This window comes from Thalassophryne amazonica, chromosome 8, assembly GCF_902500255.1.
Source record: "Thalassophryne amazonica chromosome 8, fThaAma1.1, whole genome shotgun sequence".
Taxonomy (NCBI): domain Eukaryota; kingdom Metazoa; phylum Chordata; class Actinopteri; order Batrachoidiformes; family Batrachoididae; genus Thalassophryne; species Thalassophryne amazonica.
Window position 1 is genome coordinate 43,630,015 of NC_047110.1, and position 22,515 is coordinate 43,652,529.

The following is a 22,515-nucleotide window of genomic DNA, read 5'->3' on the forward strand; positions in this document are numbered from 1 at the left end:
CGCTCTCCCTCTCATAAACGCCACTCGCTGCATGTCAGTGTGCCCATCAAACGCCGTGATCGATCAGTCTGATCAAAGCTGAAAAGAGTTGTGACTAAAATAAACTCACTCGCTGCATTAAAAAAACAACAATAATAATGTTGAATGACTCTGTTAAGCCACACCTCGCAGTACAGAACACACAGACAGACAGACAGAACACACAGACAGACAGACAGAACACACAGACAGAGATTTTAGCAGTCAGAGGAGAGAGACTGCTCACATGAACACATACTCATGATAAAATCCCACTGATTTTCAAGCACAGCCGTCTGAGAACTGAAAAAAAGAGGAAGTGGCTTTTTTTGCGTCAAAAGAAACGCGCTGTGCACACAAACACGCACCTATACGAACGGAATGAACACTCGAGGTACGCGTGCACTCCGGGCGTATTAAAATAGCCACACGCCGCAATACGCAGCTCTACTAACGGAATGCACAACGGAAAAAAACGAGCATGCACGTATTTGGGGCGTATTTCAGTGACTCACAACGCCGCAATGAGCAGCTGTACGAATACGCCACTGTGAAAGCCCCTTTAGGGCGTACATGGCACTTATTTTCTACACATTTAGAGCTCAGGGGTCAGTGTGTGTATGTCATATGGTTAGAAAGACCTCACCTCTGGGCCACGGTAAGGTCTCCCATTGACAATCTCTGGTGAAGCATAGAGTGGGCTACCACAGAAGGTTTGCAAAAGCTTGTCCTTGTGGTAGAGGTTGGACAGGCCAAAGTCTGCAATCTGTGGAAAGAGGAGTGTATGACAATTTGTAATGGATTACGAATCCATTGTTCAAATAAGTATTTTATAAATGATACAAATGATCATAGATCTCATCATGTCACCTTGATGTTACAGTTTTCATCCAGTAGCACATTTTCCAGTTTCAGATCCCTATGAACCACTCCATTCTGAAAGAAAAACAAAATAGTTTGACGCATCCTAATACACATTTCATGAGAGGTGGATCCAAATAACAAATAGTCAATTGTACTCCAAGACTGCTTATGCACAGCTAGCCTCTGGTTCTCGGGGGAAATTAAGGCATATTGGTCTCATATGGTGTACCTGGCCTTGTCACCTTCCCTCCCTGCCCCCCGCTTGGGTCTTTACACTGCCATCTGCTGTGATTGTCATTTTTAAGATGACCCACATGGTATGCAATATGAGCCTGTAATTACCACCCATTATGAGTTATAGTCTATGAATATTTTAGGATTAAAGACAAAAAAAAAAAAAAAAAAAATCCAACTATGGTTTTAACTCCTGGTATTAAAAAAAAAACCCTAGGAATTTTCATGTGGTTCATAAGCAAACAGGATTCAGCTGAGATGTAGAGGAAAGACTACACCCATTTCTATTCCAAAGGGTTGTGCTCTGCATGCTGTCTCCTATTGGTTATTCCCTGACAGTCAGCTCATGCTCACATGGATCTGATTGTCACACAAAAGAAAAAAAATGGTCACTGAGTCACACTACCCTATCCGATGGAAGGTTGTAATTTATTGTGATGGCTCATCATTTGTGGATGTCTGGGACTCTCCTACCTAAAGGCCTTGACAACATCTCTATCTCCACATGGAGAGATGCAAAACAAGACCAGAACCCATCCCCAGGGGCCCCTGACCTTTGGGATTAATACAAGGGCTCTTTAGTGCACTGTAATCATGTAAGTCTAAATTAAACTGGCCTGTGTTACATCTTCACTCAGTAAGAGATGACTCCCTAATTCCACTGAGCCAAGAAAAGCATATACAGCACAGCAGATTAACTGGCTATATGGTTGACTGTAGGGGTACATGGTTAATGTTCTGTTAAGCCTGCTGTGGCCTGGAATTCAATGTCTGGATGCAAGAGATTGAAGGAAGCCAAGAAAAATCATCTGCATGTTGAGTTGAAAGTTGCATGGTGTGTGTGCTCTCACCTTGTGGCAGTGATGCACAGCAGAGACTATCTGTCGGAAAAAGCGTCGCGTCTCTCTCTCACTCAGGCGTCGACGCTCACTGATGTAGTCGTACAGTTCGCCTTTGCTGGCATATTCCATTACAATCACAATCTTGTCCTTGTTCTCAAACACTGAGGAAAGATAAGAGAACAGTTGGAGAGAATCTGTGAATATAGGCGTCCACAAAAATAGTCAAAAACATTTCGAGAACAATCCAGGTAAATTATACTATGTTATAATAACAAATGACAATTATGCAAAAAAGACAGTTCACAAGTTTGTCCATATTTTTACAGTTTTACAGAAAAATTCAAAATTACATAGGAGCATGTCACGCGCCACAGTTCTCCTCGGGTTACATCACACAAACCCCACCTTATGAGTCTGGCTCTTTCACAACATCACAGGGAGCGGCCGTTAATTTAATCAAGCCCCCTCCTCAGGGAGGGCAGCCAGTGCAGACCAACAGCAAGAAAAGAGGAAACACCACGAGAAGAAAGAGCTTAGAACAAGACGAGAGCTATGACACGATGCACTTTTTCATCATGTCGTCACATTTGTCAATACATTCATGTAGCCAAAAACATATATATGTATGTGTGTGTGTGTGTGTGTGTGTGTGTGTGTGTGTGTGTGTGTGTGTGTGTGTGTGTGTGTGTGTGTGTGTGTGTGTGTGTGTGTGTGTGTGTGTGTTGTTGAGTTGGAAGTCTCACAGGACAAGTTGTGGCATGCCCAGCTGTTACACAATTTCTCGGATACTCACTCAACTGAAAAGCCACCAAAAGCCGTCTGAATCTTCCGAATGGTTTCCAACACGGACGTGCTATTTGTTGTACGCCATGAGCAGCTCCATCCCGACGCGCGAATTCCTACGCACATCTTTCATTACAAAATCTCCTGTAACAGTGGAATGTGCCGCAAAAGTGCTGATGTACACCTCTTCCACAATTTCTCTGGCAGTCAGACGACGTCCCGGATCAACACAGCCTTCACTTTGGAAATGATGTGGTCGTTTCAGCCTGTCAATGGCCGCTTGGAGCGTGGTGCGCCCTGCGCCGCTGTGGGCCGTCTTTAATCTGGTTGTAATGATCTTTAATCTGTGTGACGCCCAGAGTATCTTCACCGAAAGCCGTCTGAATTTTCCAAATGGTTTCCACCTGGCTGTCTCTCTCAGTTTCTGGAAAAATTTGATTCAGCGCTGCGCCAATCGCTTAGCCATTTTCCTGACAATGAAAATCCGATGAGGGGGGTAGACCAGTGCTCACTCAAAGCCTGCCCACAGGCGAATGACGCAACCGACAAGCGTGGAAAAAAACTCACGCATGCGCACGACTCATTATTTTGTTCAGCGCTATTTCAAGCTCATTACTGCATATTAATGGGCCTTTCACGTGTCGGAAGCGTCAAAGGAGTGAGACGCGTTGCTTTTTAGAGACGTCAGAAGCATCGCGTCAAAAGCAGAGCTAAAGTGACGCTTCTGACAGGAGCGCGCAATGCCGCTTGTCGGCAGGCTGACACGGTCAAAGTTCAACCCAATCTTTTTTTTTTTTTTTTTTTTTTAAATTGAACAAAAGAAAAAAACGTAAGTTCAACCGGACATTCTCGCACAGAAAAGGGAACAAGAGTTGCGCAGTGAGTTTGGGAAGAAGAGATGGAATTGTAACCTGGACAGAGGTGGGGGGAGTTATGCGCGCAAAGTTTCTTTCACAGAACTGCTGTTTGTGTGTTTACGCGCTCAGCCTGACGCCTCGATGGAATGACAAGAGCATGATGGACACTTTCCCACCGAAACTCTTGCTCAGTCACCCTTCCGTGCGCAGCAGGACCCGGTGGTGACCAAGTCCTCAGGACGACGATCTGTCATCTGATTAACAAAATGAAAACACAAATTGTCCTGTGATCGTTTGTCTGCAAAACGGAGCAAGAGATGGTGTGCGCACGAGCGACGTGTGCACTCATCACATTTAGGAGCGCATCTTAAAGACCTTCCGTCTTCATTCACGTTCACTGCGCTGCTCTGAAATTGATGAACACTGATAAAGCCTCAGAGGAGTACACTGAGGACTGTCAGGATGCAAATGTAAGTTGTTTTTTTTTCTTTTACTTTTCAAGTTGACTTTTGAACTTTCTACGCTCTGAGCTGTGATGTAGCTTCGTGTTGTCCAATAGGAACGACGCATCGGGCCAAAACACGGAAGACTAGTGGCAGAAACCACTGATCTGTACCAAACAGAAACGTGTCACAGCACTGCTCATTTATAGAGCAGTTATCTGAAGAAAAATCCCTGGAAATGTTTTTTGTTGTTGTTGTTTGTTACCTCAAAATTTCTGATTACTGTTTAAAAAAGTTTAGAACACTTGTAATTAAAATGGCTAAATCAATAAATGGTTCTTTAGAAACCTTTCATCTATAAATTAAAACCACCTGTTATTTCAGATTAGATAATTTTTTGTTTAACATACGGAACCTTGGACATTTTATTTTTAAACAAATAAAATAACATGGAAATTTGTAATTTTTTTTAAGTCTGGTAGATTATTACTTGATTGTTCAAGCTACCTCAAGGAGAAGTGCACTGTTTAAGTGATAAATAATAAAATAAGGTGATTAAAATGAAATTATTATATATTTAGCATTTGTTGATTGTTCATTCAGTTTTTTAAAGTATTGGATCGGGACTCGGTATTAGCAGATACTCAAAATCAGATGACTCTGAATCGGATCGGGACATCCCTAATACACACATACACACACACGCACACACACACACACACACTGTATATGTTGGTCTGTCAGTCTCAAGACGTAAGATGGGGATCAGTTAGCATGCTTGAAGGTTGAAAAGGATCCTCTGCTCAATGCTCAATTTCCCATCACACTCGGAAAAGGTGCCCTGAAACAATAGATGGATGCATTTTCACCCAGTAGATGGGTCGAAATGCACAGAACACTGCCATCTACTGGATGGCAGTGTGAATAGCGCCCGCCCAAATATCACAGTCTTCATGTTGAATCACAACTAAACAGAATTTTCAGGTTTGCAAATGCCCCGGGGAAGACCCAGGACATGCTGGAGAGACTACATCTCTCGGCTGGCTTGAGAACGCCTTGGGGTTCCCCCTGACGAGCTGGGGGAGGTGTGTGTGGATCGGGAGGTCTGGGTGGCTTTGCTTGAACTGCTGCCCCCACGACCCGACTCCGGATAAAGCGGAAGAAAATGGATGGATGGACATATACACAAACACACGTTTGTAAAAACCAACACACACGTTACAGTAACTTGTGTGGGTTAACTTGTGTGCCCCAAATGTGCCAGACGTTTGGGGCATGGTATGTTGAATGTAAATGACTCTTCCGCAGGGCGCACAAAGACAGAAGCGCTGACTCATTGGTTGTGTTGGGTTTGTGATCATCTCTGATTTTAATCAGAAGCACTGGCGGTGCTTAAACTCAAAACCAGCTTGTCAGTAGCTGGGAGTGTACTGGAGACAATACTGAAAGTTAGTGGTTAGCTGTAGCTTCCTCTAAATTTTTTAAGTGGTTTATCAGTTTAGCGTTATAAAAGTTAACTTTTCAGTTAGCGGATTAGCAGTTATCAAAACTAACTTTTTGGTTAGCTGTGGCCACCACTGCCTGTTACACATCAGCTAACTGGATAAAAGTACCCTCATAAATTTAGTATGACTGTAGCCTGTTTGTATATCTAACTGCGAAGCTCACCAAAGATATTTCTTTGATAATATTTAGCATTATTGTGTGTACAACAAGGTTACATGCTTCTTTATCTCTTTGGCATGAAGAGAATAAAAATTGTAGGGAGAGAGCAGGAGAGTGACATCAGACAGAGAGATTAAGGGAATACCAAAGAGATGACAACAACACAGTGTTACTCCTTATTGTGGGCTTTTTTTCCCCCACACAGCAGGTTTACTGGGGGTTGAAGGACTCTGCTTTCTACACCCTTGAGTGAGCAACTTCATAGTTTGTCACATTTCTTTCCTCGCCTCCTGCTGGGATCCTTTTAAAGCCATAACCCTCTTTACAAGCAAACAGTTGCCGAGTGATGGTGTTGTCTGATTAGGAGTGTCTGTCTACTTGGAAAGAAACAAACAGGACCTTCGCCAAGCACAGAGGAGGTTAAGCCATGTGGAAGGAGCAGTGAGGTGGTTGAGGTCAGATGTGGAGTGGTTATTGTTCAGTCAGTCAGTCAGTCTGTGCACAAACAGCCAGCACTCAGCATTTACTCTCATTTACTTTTAACCACTGGTGGCGTAGTATTTACCAAGTTTACATAACTTCGGCTAGTTGCAGTTCACTGGACACCACTGTCACTACTAACGTCATACTGTTATACACTGGTTTTAGTTCATACGTCAATACCTCCCACTTTTCTAAGTGATACCTATTATCCGATTGTCATGGTTAACAGGCATCTGCACTGAACAAACATATGTGCTCATGCACGTATATATCATGTACTGACTTCTGCCTCTAAATATGAAATATAATGCAAATGACTTATTGTGTTCATTTTTTTTTTTTTTTTTTTTTAATCAGAACACAGCAATCCTATAGTTCACTCACTTGTGTTTCTATGTTTCAACATCAGAAGGGTCAAATCAACTTGAATATTTTGGAACAGGTGGTGATGTAATAAACTCCTATTTACCATATTAAAATAGCTTCCGTACTGATACAGACTCAGGGTCAATGTTCTGAAAAAAAGGTTTAAAATCGCTCATGAATAGTATTTTGAGTCTGATATCACCAATATGCCACACTGATGAAGTTTCATATTTTTCCCAAGCCACACTTTCTATCAGTGTGCAGATGACTGTGCACCCTGGCGCCTTACTGTCACAAGTGCACAGAGGGTTGAGCAGGAGTGGAACCAAGGCCTTGCTGAGCCTCAGCAGGCATCACAGTACACGTAAAAAAAATGCAGAGAGATTGTCACTCACGCATTGGCCTGATAAGTCATTCACGCAGGTGCAGACAGAAACAAAAGACAAAAATTTCCTGTATATTTGTATTGGCAATTGTGTCGGTAGCATGGACCAAGCAGAGGGTCACCCCTTTGAGTCTGGTCGACTTAAGGTTTTTTCCTCAAATTAGAGGGAATTTTTCCTTACCACTGTTGCCTGTGTGCTTGCTCTAGGGGTTGCTAAGGTTAGACCTTACTTGTGTGAAGCTCCTTGAGGCAACTTTGCTGTGATTTGTTGTTATATAAATGAAATAAATTGAAATTGAATTGAAGAAGTGTAAAACAAACAAAAGCAAAACAAAAAAATCCCCCCCCAAAAAACAAACAAACAACCTGGGCGCTACACCATCATCTCCCGCATGCGGGCGGATGCCAGGAGACTTTCTATCAATTTGTTACTTCAGGTTTTACTTTCTGTTGTTACTTTCTGTTCTGTTGCATGTTATCTTGTATTTGCCAACACAGAGGGAACCATGTTTCTCCCCATGGTTGCTAGCTTAAAGGCTTGTATCCAAATAGTGCATTTATTGACTTTTTTTCGTGAGCGCCAGCCTCCAGTGTCCTTTTTCAGCTGCCCCAAGTGTTTCAATTCAAGAGTCTCTGATTTGAACTGGAAACCTCCCACACTGAAACCAAGCGCACTAACCACTTGGTAGAAAAGCTTGAATCTTCGACTGGACTGGGTTGCTTGACGCGAGGTCCTTCGACTGGACTGGGTTGCTTGACGCGAGGACATTTCGCTCAAGCAACCCAGTCGCGTCAAGCAACCCAGTCCAGTCGAAGGACCTCGTGTCAAGCAACCCAGTCCAGTCGAACATTCAAGCTTTTCTACTATGGAAACCACCTGGACAACTGAGAGCCTACACAGTAACCACTTGGTCATCAATGATATACAATGAAAATTGGGGGTCTTTAGGGTGAGCAGTTTTATAGCTACCACGTCACTCCTCAACTACCCTTTACCTCTTAAGGACAAATCGCACTATATGTATCTACAAGGATCCACATGATGTCAGTTTATTCAGCTACTTGCTTTAGCTGTTACATAACTGGGTCTTTTTATAAACATTCATGTTCCTCCAATTTTTTATGTTCTGCCACTATAAACAGAGTGTGTGGAAGCTAGTGTCACGATTGCATCTGCCTTTGTGGGCCTTACCACCTGGCCAACAAGACAATCTGAAGGGAAACACAAGAGTTATATATGTTACAGCTCCATGTGGAAAATGCCCCAAAAAAAGGAAGAGATGAAATTGTGAGCAGACAAAATGGAAACTATCTGCAAGGCAGGTTTGTTAAAGCCAATAAATTTAAGGGAGCACAGATATGCATGTATTGCCTATTGTTTCTATGCTGAACAGTTGTGTCATTCTTAAGTGTTATACCCTTGTGGCACCACCATGCTTGACTTTTGCCCACTATGCTTTTAGAGGAGCTGCTATGCTATCAGAAATCACTACCAGGCTTCAGCATAACAACAGAGCTCCTACTAACATCGGTGTTAAAGTGCAGCCCCTATGCTAAATATACTAGCAATGACATCAACAACTCAGTTTCGTGATTGTGCTGTGTACAGTAAAATAATTTTAATGTCACAGAATTGGTAGCTGCACATTAAAGACTTTTACTGTGAAATTCAAAGTCACTATGGCATTCACAAACTCAGCCAAGTAAATGTTCCTAAAAAATTACAACAAACACTGTGTCCTAAGTGTATATCTGTAAGGTACAAGGGGCGACTAAGTAGTTTTGAGCCTGAAAAAAAATATGTTCTGGTTGTCCATCTTCTGCATAACAGGCTTTACTTTTTTAAACATACTGCTATTAATTTGAACATGAGAGAGAGAGAGAGAGAGAGAGAGAGAGAGAATGCTCTTTTTTCAGTCTATGCTTTTTCTTCAGGAGTTCACCATTCTGTGTTCTGAACTCTGCCAATATCCTCACTGTTGTCAGACTGAAGGTCTTCCTCACTGTGGTCTAAACAAGGATCAGAACCATAAGGCTGTCTGTGTCCCCACAGCTTCTTCAGAATTACCTTCAGACATGACAAAAAAAAAAAAAAAAAAAAAAAAAAGCTCCACACTAGGGAAAAAAAAAAGCTCCACACTAGGAAGGAAGGAAAAAAAAAAAAAAAAAATCGTCCAAAAACAGCTCAACTTCTGCCGTGTTTGCAATTGATTTGTGTTTGAATCAGCAGGTCCCATTCTCCCGATAACGTCACAACAAAACGGCTGCGGCTGAGGGCTGAAATAGAGTGCAGGCTTCAGACAGCTATTGTTTATCCTTCACCCGTATGCTTATCGACTTTTATTGTTCAGGATTTTTTAAAATAGCAACATTTCATCATTTTTAGTGATTATTTGTGCACATTTTTTGGTGTCACCTACACTTTAAGTGATTATGTTTTGCTCATTGGAGCTGAAGTTGGTTCATTTATTGACAAAAAAACTAAATACAGAGGGTTCTCACAGATTGATAAATTTTCTGCAAGAAGTTGAGAAACACATGGGTAAACATCTGAATATAAATGGAGCATAACTGAGCCTTTATAGTGCTCCATTTGCTAAGCCTTTAGCTGTTTCAGCTCCACACAAAATAGTCCCCCTAGTTACCACTTGTCAAGAATTAAGTATTTAGTGAAAAATTTGAACATTCTTTTGCTGCTCATTATATCACATTCATAAAATGCAAAGAATTGCAAATAAGTGAAATGCATGTCTATGCATTTCACTTATTTGCAATTCTTTACATTTGGTGATAAAGCTACAAAATTTCTTTGATGTAGTCCTACAAAAAAATGGATCAGCCATTGTGTTTTAATGACAGACACGCACATTGTGGTCACTTGCTAATGAGGCATTTGTGTTCTGACAAAAATGATTGTGTGTTTGTGCTTAAATGCCATGCACAGACTGCCGATAGATGCACAGAGAGAGAGCCAATGGATTAAAAAAAAAAAGCGCACAATCTGTACACACATCTGGATCAGTTTTTCTTCACACAAAGCAGTTAGCAAAGGCTGTGGAAGAGGGTGTTGCCAGATACACAAATCTGGGGGCCTCCTATACATGTCTAAAGTGAGGCTGGGTAGAGTCCAGGCCACAACGGCTGGGTCTGAGGAGAAACACTGTTTGACAAAAAAGGTAGTGTACGCACTGGAGAACACATTCGTTCAAGTTTACGAAGTGTAACAGTTTAAAAGTTTAATTACTCTCCTACAAAGTACACAACCAAACTAAGCTTCATCCCTCCTGGTGACTGTTGGCATGTCTGTATGATAAACAGTGTTGTTTGTCACAAACATAAAATTGCTGCTGACAGTGGCCAAAGAAGTGGTGCACAACCTTATGCTATTTAAATGCAATCCTGTCTTACAGTGTCCCAGTCCCCTCGGCTGTAAACGCATACTGGCCTAGGCTGGGGAAGTAACCTATGTTGGTATGGCGTCCTGTTCAGGGGGGGTGTTGTGGACTCTCCTCAGCTTCACGCTATGGAATTTGAAGATAAGCATGGGCACCAAGGGGCCCATGTAGGACTTACATCTTCTGGAAAGGGCACTAAAATAATTTCCTTGTTGATACAGTCATGAAAATAATTAGAAACCACAAATCATACAAAAGCAACTCACACTGCAAGACCTTGTGAGTTTAATGGCCCCACAAAGACTCGGTCTACTTTATCAATGATTAATTGCAAGAAACACTTTCAATGAATTCAATGGGGATTGTTCAACCTTTGCACGCACACACACATACACACAAACTAATTCTTTTTCTTTTTTCCAGTAAAGGTCATTTACTTCATAAAAGGAAGTCCCAAAGAGCAAAAATGCATGCCGTCTCAATCTTACTTGAAGGTTTTGACATTTGGAGTTGCTTCCTGGGGTAGATCTATGTTGACAGTGATCCAGGGAGTGCTTAGGGCCTTTCCTCCCTCTGCATAGCACTGGACCAGAGTCAGACAAGGCTGCAGGCCTGGGTGACTGAGGTCAGTTCGGTGTTTCCCTAGCTAAATAACTACACAACAATACACACATGCGCGCACACACACTGTTGTCTGGTTCCCAGCTGCAGCTGTCTGTAAGTATCAGCAGATGTCTGGCCCAGAGATCAAGACCAGAGAAGACAAGGGATGATACCTCTTAGATGTGAGAGAGGCTATCCCTCTTGTACACATGAAACTTTCCACACAAAGATTCTGAGATGTCCACTCCAGGTGCACACCATCAAATCCGTCCAGACGTTTACAGGTTTGGGCAGCAAAACACTGCAGAGGAGATGAATAACATCCCAGACCTGTAGTCGAGGTTTTATTATGACATCTGCATGTCATAACATGACAATCCTACAATTTGACCACAAGTGCTGAATGAGCCTAGAGAAGAAGGTGAACGGTGTACATGTGGTTTTGTGTATGCAAATTAAACACTGGAAGTTTTCCTTCGGGGTGTATGTCTGCATTTGCAGACATACAACCGATCCTCACCTTCATATATCGAGATGATGTGTGGGTGGCGGAGTGATGACATGATCTCAATCTCTCTGCGGATGTGTACCATATCCTGCTCATCTTTAATCTTCTCCTTTCGAATGGACTTAATTGCCACCTGAAGCACAGAATAAACACTGATCAGATGATTGAATATTAACAAAATTTATATAAATATTATTTAGAGCGGAATGAATAAAACTTTAAAATGCTTATCATTGTTTTCACATTAATAACTCATTTTGTTTGTCTGTATGAGCATGTTTTGAGGAAGGTATTCTTGTTCTTTTAGAGGGATTTCCAAAGAAAATCCTGGCACACACAAAGTACTTATTACAACGTTTCTCTCCAACAGACTCTGCACTCAATCAACCTCATGAAATAACCCTTCTCTCCTATCAAGTCCTTTAGTCCGTAAATCACTACCCATGGAAGAATCTGGAGAACAGTAAGAGGTTGGGTATGGGATTCAGTCTTCATGCCTTGCCAATGGGTCTGTTACATGAGATCGAACGGTCAATTACCACACGATTTGATTTTTCACTTTCATACAAATGCCATCGGGCAAAGACAGAGCCACAACGTGATGCACTTGAACCTCCAGCAGTCCTTAAATGAGTGGTTAGTGGGCTACTTAAAATAAACCAATTTAAAATACACAGTCTAGCACATGTCACTATAATTGTAGACTAAACATTCTGGATTGAGTCCTAGGATTTCTTTGATTAGGCCTGTACAGAGCATGCTCACTCCAAATTCTGTTAGTTTAAACTTTTGTCCTCCCATAGCAAAGCAGAAGTATTCTGAGAACCCCAGCTTTATTCTGTGCAGCAGAAACCACATGCAGCAGCGAGTGCCAAGCTAATTACCGTGTACATCAATAAAAATAACCCCAAACCGGAACTGTTCCCTTCCAGAGCATGCCTTGATTACATACTAGAATGTAACAGAATGATAGCATAATAAACAAAATGACGTTCCGGGGGGTCCACATGCTGTGTTACCAATTGGTAAAAGTTGTTTGTGTCTTTAAGGCTGATGTTTTCCTTAACCTCATTAAATTCATCAACATTTATCCCGGATCCCAAAGCTCAAGTAACACTTTATAGATGCAACTCAGTTTGCTGGATTTATAGTGGAACCCAACCAAGGAATTCATTAATTTGAGAAATCATTTTGACACACAATGCAAATACTACTCGAATAATCAAGTAACATTTTTCTGCATAGATGTTGCATGAAATCAATGTTCTTTTTGCCAGTCCATTTTTATACAGGTCAATTTCCACCTATTTAGCAAGCTTTATGAGTTACCAGGTGTCTCAGATATCGATGTTTCTAGCCAAAGATCCATACTTAAATTAAAATAAGGTTTTTACCTTATTTGAAATACTTCTGCTCATTGTACATTTCAATTGCTTTATGGTTTTTGTTTAATGTTGTTCTGATGCATGTTCTGCACTGTTGATATGCCTTCATTTAAAAGTGATATACTGTATATATACTGTATATACGAGGTCTATTAGAAAAGTATCCGACCTTATTATTTTTTTTTCAAAAACCATATGGATTTGAATCACGTGTGATTACATCAGACATGCTTGAACCCTCGTGGGCATGCAAGAGTTTTTTTTCACGCCTGTCGGTTACGTCATTCGCCTGTGGGCAGTCTTTGAGTGAGGAGTGGCCCACCCTCTCGTCGATTTTTTTCATTGTTTAGGAATGGCTCAGAGACTGCTGCTTTGTTTGATCAAAAATTTTTCAAAACTGTAAGGCACAACTGAGTGGACACCAGTCGATAAATTCAGCTGGTTTTCGGTAAAAATTTTAACGGCTGATGAGAGATTTTGGTCTGGTAGTGTCGCTTTAAGGATGGCCCACGGCACCTGACGGCGGTCTGCGCTTCGAGGCGGCAGCGTCTCGCCGTTTTAAGGTGAAAACTTCCACATTTCAGGCTCTGTTGATCCAGTTAAGTCGTCAGAGAACAGAGAACTTTCAGAAGAAGTCGGCATGAGGAGTTTATTTGGACATTCCATTGTTAACGGACATTTTGTAATGAAAGAACGTGTGGGCAGAGTCGCATGGCGGGCCGGACCCGACCGCGGGCGGTCGCGACAGGAAAAACACCTCCATTGGAAACCTTAATGGGCAAGCTGGAACATGCCCAAGCTGTTAAACAATTTCTCAGTTACTCACTTGTTGAAAGCCATCAAAAGCCGCCTGAAATTTACAAATGGTTTTCAACACGGAGGTGTTTTTCCTGTCGCGGCGCACACAGATTCGCGCGCATGTCTTTCATTAAAAAATGTCCTTAAACAGTGGAATGTCCGCATAAAGTCCTCATGCCGGCCTCTTCTGAATCTTCTCTGTTCTCTCATGACGTCCTGGGTGAATTAAGCCTTAAATTAGGATGTTTTCAGGTCAAAACAGGCCGACGACAGCGCCTGGAAGCGCTGCACGACGTCCCGCTGCGTAGGAAGTCCTTACACTGACAGAAACACCCCATAATCTCTCATCAGCCGTTAAACTTTTCACCGAAAACCAGCTTAATTTCTCGAATAGTGTCCACTCGGATATTCCTCACAGGTCCAGAAAAAATGTTGATAAAGCAACGCGCGCCGTCTCGAGCAGCGTGTGAAACAAAGGAATTCAGCCGAGAGGGCAGGACCACATCTCATTCAAGGCATGCCCACAGGGAAATGACATCACCGACACGCGTGAAAAAACTCACGCATGCGCACGAGGGTTCAAGCATGATTGGTGTAATCGCACGTCATTCAAATCCATATAGTAAAAAAAAAATAAAAGGGTCGGTTTATTATCTAACAGACTATATATATATATATATATATATATATATATATATATATATATATATATATATATATATATATATATATATATATATATATATATATATATATATATATATATATATATATATATATATATATATATATATATATATATATATATATATATATATATATATATTAGGGCTGGGCAACGTTAATGCGCTAACATTGCGTTAATTATTGAGGTCATTATCGCCGACATTAAAAATATCGTAAGTCACTTGTGTGGATTAAAGTTACTAACTGGGACTTTTGTCTTGTTGCTGTCAAGAAACGAGAATTGTCCTCCGTTCCGTTCACACAGCTCGAAACACTGCGCGGCTGAGACAGAGTCCGGTCGGAATTAATAACTTAAAATGAATCGCCACTTTAAATAAAATGACACCTCTTTCCAAATGTAATACAGACAAGAAACTACAATCGACTAATACTTTTTTCCCCTCCCAAAATGAAACGTGCTGTATTTTCTTTTCAAATTACATCCTGAAGTGAAGCACAGCAGCTGTAAGCTCAGCTCAGATATATGGAAACACATTCATGCCAATGTCTGAAAGGAAATGCTTTTGACAAAAACTACAGATTTTGTTTATTCCTATTTATGTCCAGAGATCAAGGATTCACCATGTAGAGTTCATTATGTATAAAGTTTAAGGATCCAGTGACCAAATTCATATTTATTTACTTTAAGACTCAATAAAATGTTCAATTTCAATTCAATTTAATCGGCTTATAAAGTGCCAAATCACAACAAAATCTAAATATACTAAAACAAATACATCACAATTGTACACATATCAAATTGTGGTATGTGTACAATTGTGACGTATTTGTTTTAGTACATTTAGTCATGGACATGAATATTGTTATTTTGATATGAAACAGGATAACAAATGACCTGCCAGTGGTTTTATATTTGATTTCATTAGTGTGTTTCAGTTGAAATTTACATTTTCAAATAAAACTGTGCTTTTAAGCGGCTTTTGAATTCATTTTTGGGTTTCACATATACCATGTGATTAATCATGATTAATCACAGAAAGTCATTGAGTTAATGCGATTAAGATTTTTTATGTTTGCCCACCCCTAATATATATATATATATATATATATATATATATATATATATATATATATATATATATATATATATATATATATATATATATATATATATATATATATATATATATATATATATATATATATATATATATATATATATATAAAATTATTAACTGATCTATGCATTTCAAATGGTGCATCCATCACTGCCCACATACTTATGCATCTCCTACATGTTGGCACAAATGCTAAAAATCCATTAGACTGCAGTACAGGCTCTCTTTAAATTTTTTAAATCAGACATTGTAATAACGTTTCTACTGCAAAAGACACAAAAGCATAGGCAGCAGTACACACAGACGTGGTCTGTGTGGCCATTTACGCACAACTATATATACACAGAGTTCTCGCCAGTGCAGTTGAGCATAGGGGGCCCCAATGCTGTGATTTGGATCCCCTATGCCAGGGGTAGGCAACCTGTTCCAGAAAGAGCCATGAGGGTGCAGGTTTTCTTTGCAGCCACTGACTCCACCAGGTGATTTTACTGATTAATATCACTTTGAGCAGATGGAATCAGTTAATCAGTGAAATCACCTGGTGGAGTCAGTGGCTGCAAAGAAAACCTGCACCCTCATGGCTCTTTCTGGAACAGGTTGCCTACCCCTGCCCTATGCTGTGATTTAACCAGCATAGAGAGGCTTTTGTTTTTAAAAGGACATGTTGCATGTTACTTAACGTCCCAGTTAGGAACACAAAGTGTCCCTCAAAATGCAGGAAAATAGTGTTTGGAAGGGTTATAAATTGTAATGTTTCTGGGGGGGGGGGGTTATGCCCCCAGACCCTCCTACAATACTTGCGTTTGCAATGCTTGTCCCACAGCTAGGCCCCACTAAGTTCCCCCCTATGCGGTGAAATAATCCTGGTGAGAACCCTGATATATCAGGCATGTGAGAGGCAAATAAAGAAGATGCTTAAAATGGGCAAGGGTCAAGAAGAGTTTTAGCCAAGCTAATATTCCCCAGAACTATTTTCTGCAGTGAATTTGCAAGGAGAGATAGGGAGGATGGAGGCAGCTGTTTATCCAACTCTGTACAAGCTGGACAAAATCTATATTCATATGTCACCAACTTCTGTGCAGTGTGAGAACCTTCTCCAAAACTGGAGAGACAGTAACAAAGAAAAGGAATAGAATCAAGCCTAACACCCCCAAACCCCCTTCATTTTGTACAGCTATGGTCATAACAGTCTTTAGTTGCCCAAGCATTTCACAATTTATATCTCTATTACATACAGTATTTTATGATGGCACAATCACATTATAACAAGTATAATATTAATGTCTTTAAACAAAAATATAGCCAAATATTTCAAGATGTACATAAAACCTTTTATTATTAAACATACATAACAGTGCCTGTTTCAAGACATCTTGCCTTTTATGCATTTGCTATGTTAAAGATTGGCCACTATTACAGCATATGCACGCATAGATTTGCATTCGTGAATACTTTGATGTTGTGTTGCTAACTGGGACATTAATTAATTAAACACTAACTTATTGAGGAAAGAAGCAGAGAGCATCTCCCACAACGTTCAATCTCACGATGCCTGCTTCTCTGTCAATGTTCCTGGCATCAAAATCACCAGTTTTATCCCCTTTCTTTATCATTATTATTATTATTATTGTTAATGTCAATTATTATCAGTATTATTATGGACAATGAAGCGTGAGATTGGCCGGAGAATCTGCACAGCAAGGGCGGTATTGCATTCACTCTACCGTACCGTAGAGTGGTCTTTTATTGTGACCAGCCTAAGGCACACCTGTGCAATAATCATGCTGTCTAATCAGCATCTTGATATGCCACACCTGTGAGGTGGGATGGATTATCTTGGCAAAGAAGTGCTCACTAACACAGATTTAGACAGATTTGTGAATATTTGAGAGAAACAGGTCTTGTGTATATAGAAAATGTTTGAGATCTTTGAGTTCAGCTCATGAAAAATGGGAGCAAAAACAAAAGTGTTGAGTTTATATTTTTGTTCCATATATTTTTTTTTTCATTTATTTGGGATAGAACTTTTGAAATTGCTCCCTCAAAAACAATATCCTGTAGCATATTTAGGTGAGCTTTAATGCATAAGCAACTAAAGCCATCTTTAAAAAAACTCACCCATAAGTCCATGTTTGTACTCTTATGCAAAACCTGTTTGAATATGGGCAAGGTTGCACAGCACTCTTGGCTTTCTTAGCCCTGCAAAGCTTGAGGACTGCTTAAAATTATATTTGTATTTATTTACAGAAAGAATGCACATGTATTTTGCTTTGAAATCCCCCCTTAAACCAATGACTGTATAGGCAGCAAATTAATAGGCCTGAATGGGTTGTTACACAGCAGGTACTTAAGCCACTGTCCAACAAAACCATCATGCAGATCCCTTTTCAATCAAAAGGTTTTGCCTGGTGTCAAACAGGCATTATTGAGGAGTTTCAAAGACACCATATTTCACATGATTGGCGACAGGGGGATTCATGACGAAGCATACTGAAAGGAAAGCCTATTCTCCTTTCAACATAAACTCCAACTTTTTTTTTTTTTTTTTTTTTTATGTTGACAGGAGTCTGACCCCTTCTTTTGGAAACTCCGACTGCTAACTTTAACTGATGCTGAACAAGCTATTTAATGGAAGCTTCTAACACTGAAGTGCTGTCGGATTAAAAACAAAACAACTACTCTACCACAGAAAAAGTTTCTTGGTTAGGGGGCATTTTGTTGATGCAGCAGCAATGCAACAGAAATCCAGCAGGTGTACATGCATATGAGTGAGCTGCGGGAGTTGTACAGCTCAGCTTCCACGAGCATACAACGCAATTGTGTGAAAAAGGTGTCACACACAGTGCCACAGAGCTGATACGCGCACTGTGGATATGCCAAAACGGGTACTGATTTCTAAACGAATGATTATTTGTCTTCATTTTGTCTGTTATTTTTCCACTAGCTGTATTAAAAAATATTTCTTTCCTTGTGGATCACCAGCCCTGTAATATTATAGGGGAAACACCATTCTCAGGTAGAAGTTGTTGTTTGAAAGGATCATCTTGGAATCTGTAATTGTTTAGAAATGGCTCCAACAGACATTCCCGACTTGTGTATCTGCACTCAGCTCCTTGGAATTTCTCATTGTACTGTATTGTGTTGTCACAGTGAAGCTGCTTAGGAAAAAGGCCCTGCCAAGTTAAAACAGTTTGGGCCGTTCAACACTACTGAACTGAAACTCATTGATTGTATGTGTATTTCTGACCTTGTATGTTCAATATATTTGTTCTTATTAACCCTCATCAGTACAGTTGACTGATCTGCACACCCGGAGTTCATACAAACCCCACCAGAAAGTCTTGTTCTGGGGTATACATATTTCTTCCCTGGGGAATATTTTATATACATATATCCAGAAACAGGCAACACACATTTTGCAAAATGAGAACATTTTAACAAGATGCTACATGTATACTGACACAATACAATCTAAGTGTAATAAATTTAACAGTGTCTACATTATGGATCTTTCCATGATATAGATAGTTAAATTTGTTATAATCAAATTTAGGGTTAGATCCAGATGTCCATATAGATCTATTTTCTATCTAGTTTATCAAGATTCTGAGTTTCCACCAACTCAGAATCTTGAGAAAAGTGAAGGCTTACCTTCCAGCATGTGTTTTTGAGCGAGTTATTCATTTGTTTATAACATCTTGTCTAGATTATTGTAACTCTCTACTGTGGACTGGACCAGTCGTCTCTAAAGCGTCACGACTGCTCATAGGGACGAGGAAGCGAGAGCAAATTACCCTTGTGTTAGCCTCGCTCCATTGGCTCCCAGTCACATTTAGGATTGATTTTAACATTCTGCTGCTTGTGTTCAAGTGTTTAAATGATTTGGCTCCCGATTACCCCTCTGAGCTTTTGACTCCTTATGTTCCGGTCAGAAAGCCAGCTTTTATTAAATGTGCCCAGATCTCGATTAAAAACTCGAGGTGATTGGAGCTGCTCCAACTCTAGAGTCTTTTAAATCTGTTCTTAAGACTCATTTTTATGCTTTGGCTTTTAATACAATTTAAGCTGTGTGTCTGGTCTTATGTGTCCTTGTATATTCTGGAATTTTAATGCTTTGTTTTTTTTGTGGTATGGTTTTTGATATTGTTTTTACTATGAAGCACTTTGGGCAGCTGCTGTTGTAAATGTGCTATATAAATAAAACTGACATTGACAATGACATTATTTATTACTTTTAAATGGATTTTTGATCCATATCAGTTAATTATTACACCCCTAGCAGTTACATAACATTCTAACCAACGAATTGCCCGAATGGTGACAGACCTTTTCATCAAAGAAGAAGAAAAACAAATGAGTCTGCAATGCAACATATTCTAGGAAGGAGGTGGTGGGGGGTTTAATTTTGTCATGTCGATAGGTGTTAAAATTGGTTGAACAGATGTCAGATTCTGATGTTCTTCTGTCTTATCTGAAAGCCCTCACTAAACTGTAACTGATACAGCTTTTTCACTGGACTTTGTAATATCACACTGCTGACCTCCCTTTAGAGAAAATAATAAACCAATTAATGCCTTGCCAAATCACTTCCAAAAACTGATTACTTCACAAAAGATTTCATGCAAGGGAAATCCATAGTCTAAGTGCTGTGGATGCATGGAAATGATTGACATTCAAATTAATTCACACTTGACATTATTAAAAAAAAAAAAAAAAAAAATTCTGGCCTGGCGGGGGTTCTTGTTGGGCTGGTCTCGAATACTGTAGTGGAAATACTGTTTTCCTGTATATCACCTCATGTTCGCCTGCTCTGAGCCAGCTCTGGATCATTAAACAGAACTGCAGAGCAACTATTTGCCAGCTGGCTTGCATGCCTGATACAGCTACGCTTGTCCTAAAGTGGATCCCTATTACTGTCAGTCACCATTAACAGGTGCTGCACTTCTGCCAACGTTGGTCTCTGCCTGGTACGGTTTTGGACCTAAATATTCTGCTCTCATTCACAATGCTTTGCTTGAACTGAAAGCCCACGTTTTGCTTCAGTGAAGCCTGACATCTTCCTGTGCATTCTCAGGCCATTAAAACAGACAAAGTATTCAGCACAAGCTCACCCTTTCCCTGCCTTTGCTGAAGAACCTCATCATTTGTTGTGATGAGTGTGTGTATGAGTCAGGAGGAGGGAATGACAGACAGAAAGAGAAAAGTCTGAAAGAGAAACATCACTTTTCAGAGAAATGTCTCCTCAAAATTGGCCAAGACTCACAATGCTTCATAAACAGCACCACATACAGCAGAGGAATGTCAGTGTTCCCCCCTCTACTATACCTCTCTAGTGAATCCATTGTTAGGGAATGATGTCAATCAGTGTTCTAAGAAAATATTAATATGACTCTGTGCCTCTCTTGTTATGATGAGGCACTGTCTCTCTCACCCTTCCATCTATGACGGATCCTCCTATTGGCCTACTCTTCCATTCTTATTTCCTGCTCTGGATGCCTTTCATGTGTCACTGCTCATTCTCAGCCTGACTGTCACCACAACCTTTTCCTAAAAGTTTAAAGTCTGCATGGCATATACTGGACACAAATGAAAGACAATGAAGTTAGGCACACACATGGGACATTGAAATTATGGGTGTGCATCTCTCCCTTACAAAACTAAATATATCTAGATACACCTACTGCAACAGAATTCAGGAACAATACTTTTTGTTTTTTTTTTAATAATGGAATGATACAACTTGATGTGATTTTATGTATCTGATACAAAGCTTTGTTTAATGTTAACATCCATTTTCCATAATAAATTAGAGTAAGACTAAAATGGCATTGCTTACTTTCAAAAGCTTACTTCATGAGAAACCAGTAATGGTCTTGTTTTTACTCGTGCTGTAGCATGATGGAACTGCCACTGCATACCTTCTGTTCACCACTGGGGGCAGCACCACTTATGGTAGCAGAAATCACACCATAGAAGAAGCCAGCTGATGTTAGCATAGCAGGAACAACAGCATAGCATATCTTTTGTGTTCTGATCCGGTATGACAGTATTAACAAATTGTGAGCCAAACGTAAAGTTCAAACAGGTACATTTATCCATTATACTGTCCAGCACTATTGGGCATGTTGATTTTTTTTTTTTTTAACCTCGCAAGCAAAGTTAACATTCCTGTGACCAACCTTGTGACAGCCTCGTGCCAACCTTTGACCTTTTATGAGAGGTTGAAGACAAACAGCTCAAACAATTCACAATTTAAAAAAACTAAACAATAAATCAATCCATTGACTGGTTCATGGTACATTTAGGTTGATTCAGGGGTCTGCAAATTGATGTAGTCATATCCACTGCTTTAAAATCGATTCCAGATTCATTGGTTAAGTGCACCCCTAATAGGAACAAATCCTCAGTGATCGCTATGACCAGTTCCACTTGATGTAATGTCAGACTTTCATGAGGCTACAAAGCAATCCAATGAATGGCTTTCCTTACTGGTGGCAGTCACTCTGTTCCACTTTCACTAATATGCAGAGAATCTCCACCAACATTTCATTTGACACATGTGCACACAGTCGCACACAAACTTCCTTTGCTTGTCCATTCTTCCGTTCTAATTTTGTTTTAGCAGTCAGGAAAATGTACATGAGTCACCCATTTTGCTATGTTACAGCTTTATTTCAAAATTGGAAAAAAAAAAAAAAAAAAAAATCATTTTCCCCCCTCAAAATTCTACTAAAAACACCCCATAATGACAACATGAAAAAGGTTTTTTGTAATTTTTGCAAATTTATTAAAAAAAACAAACAAAAACAAAACAAAAAAAAACGAACAAGAAATCACGTGTACGTAAGTATTCACACCCTTTGTTGATACACCTTTGGCAGAAAGTACAACCTCAGGTCTTCTTGAATACGATACCACAAGCTTGATGCACTTATCTTTGAGCAGTTTTGCTCATTCCTCTTTGCAGCACCTCTCAAGCTCCATCAGGTTGGATGGGGAGCATCAGTGTACAGCCATTTTCAGATCTCTCCAGAGATGTTCAATCAGATTCAGGTCTGGGCTCTGACTGGGCCACTCAAGG

General features: G+C 40.1%; 1 protein-coding gene across 1 annotated transcript in view; it reads right to left on the reverse strand.

Moving 5' to 3' along the window:
- The window catches only part of nuak1b (NUAK family, SNF1-like kinase, 1b), a 45,293-nt gene that overhangs the window by 16,057 nt on the left and 6,721 nt on the right, over nucleotides 1-22,515 (reverse strand). The window contains exons 2-5 of the mRNA XM_034176079.1: nucleotides 11,459-11,579; nucleotides 1,968-2,119; nucleotides 889-954; nucleotides 665-784 (exon numbers count right to left, since the gene is read on the reverse strand). Of these exons, the coding sequence (XP_034031970.1) occupies nucleotides 665-784; nucleotides 889-954; nucleotides 1,968-2,119; nucleotides 11,459-11,579 (459 nt within the window). The remainder of the gene's footprint in view (nucleotides 1-664; nucleotides 785-888; nucleotides 955-1,967; nucleotides 2,120-11,458; nucleotides 11,580-22,515) is intronic.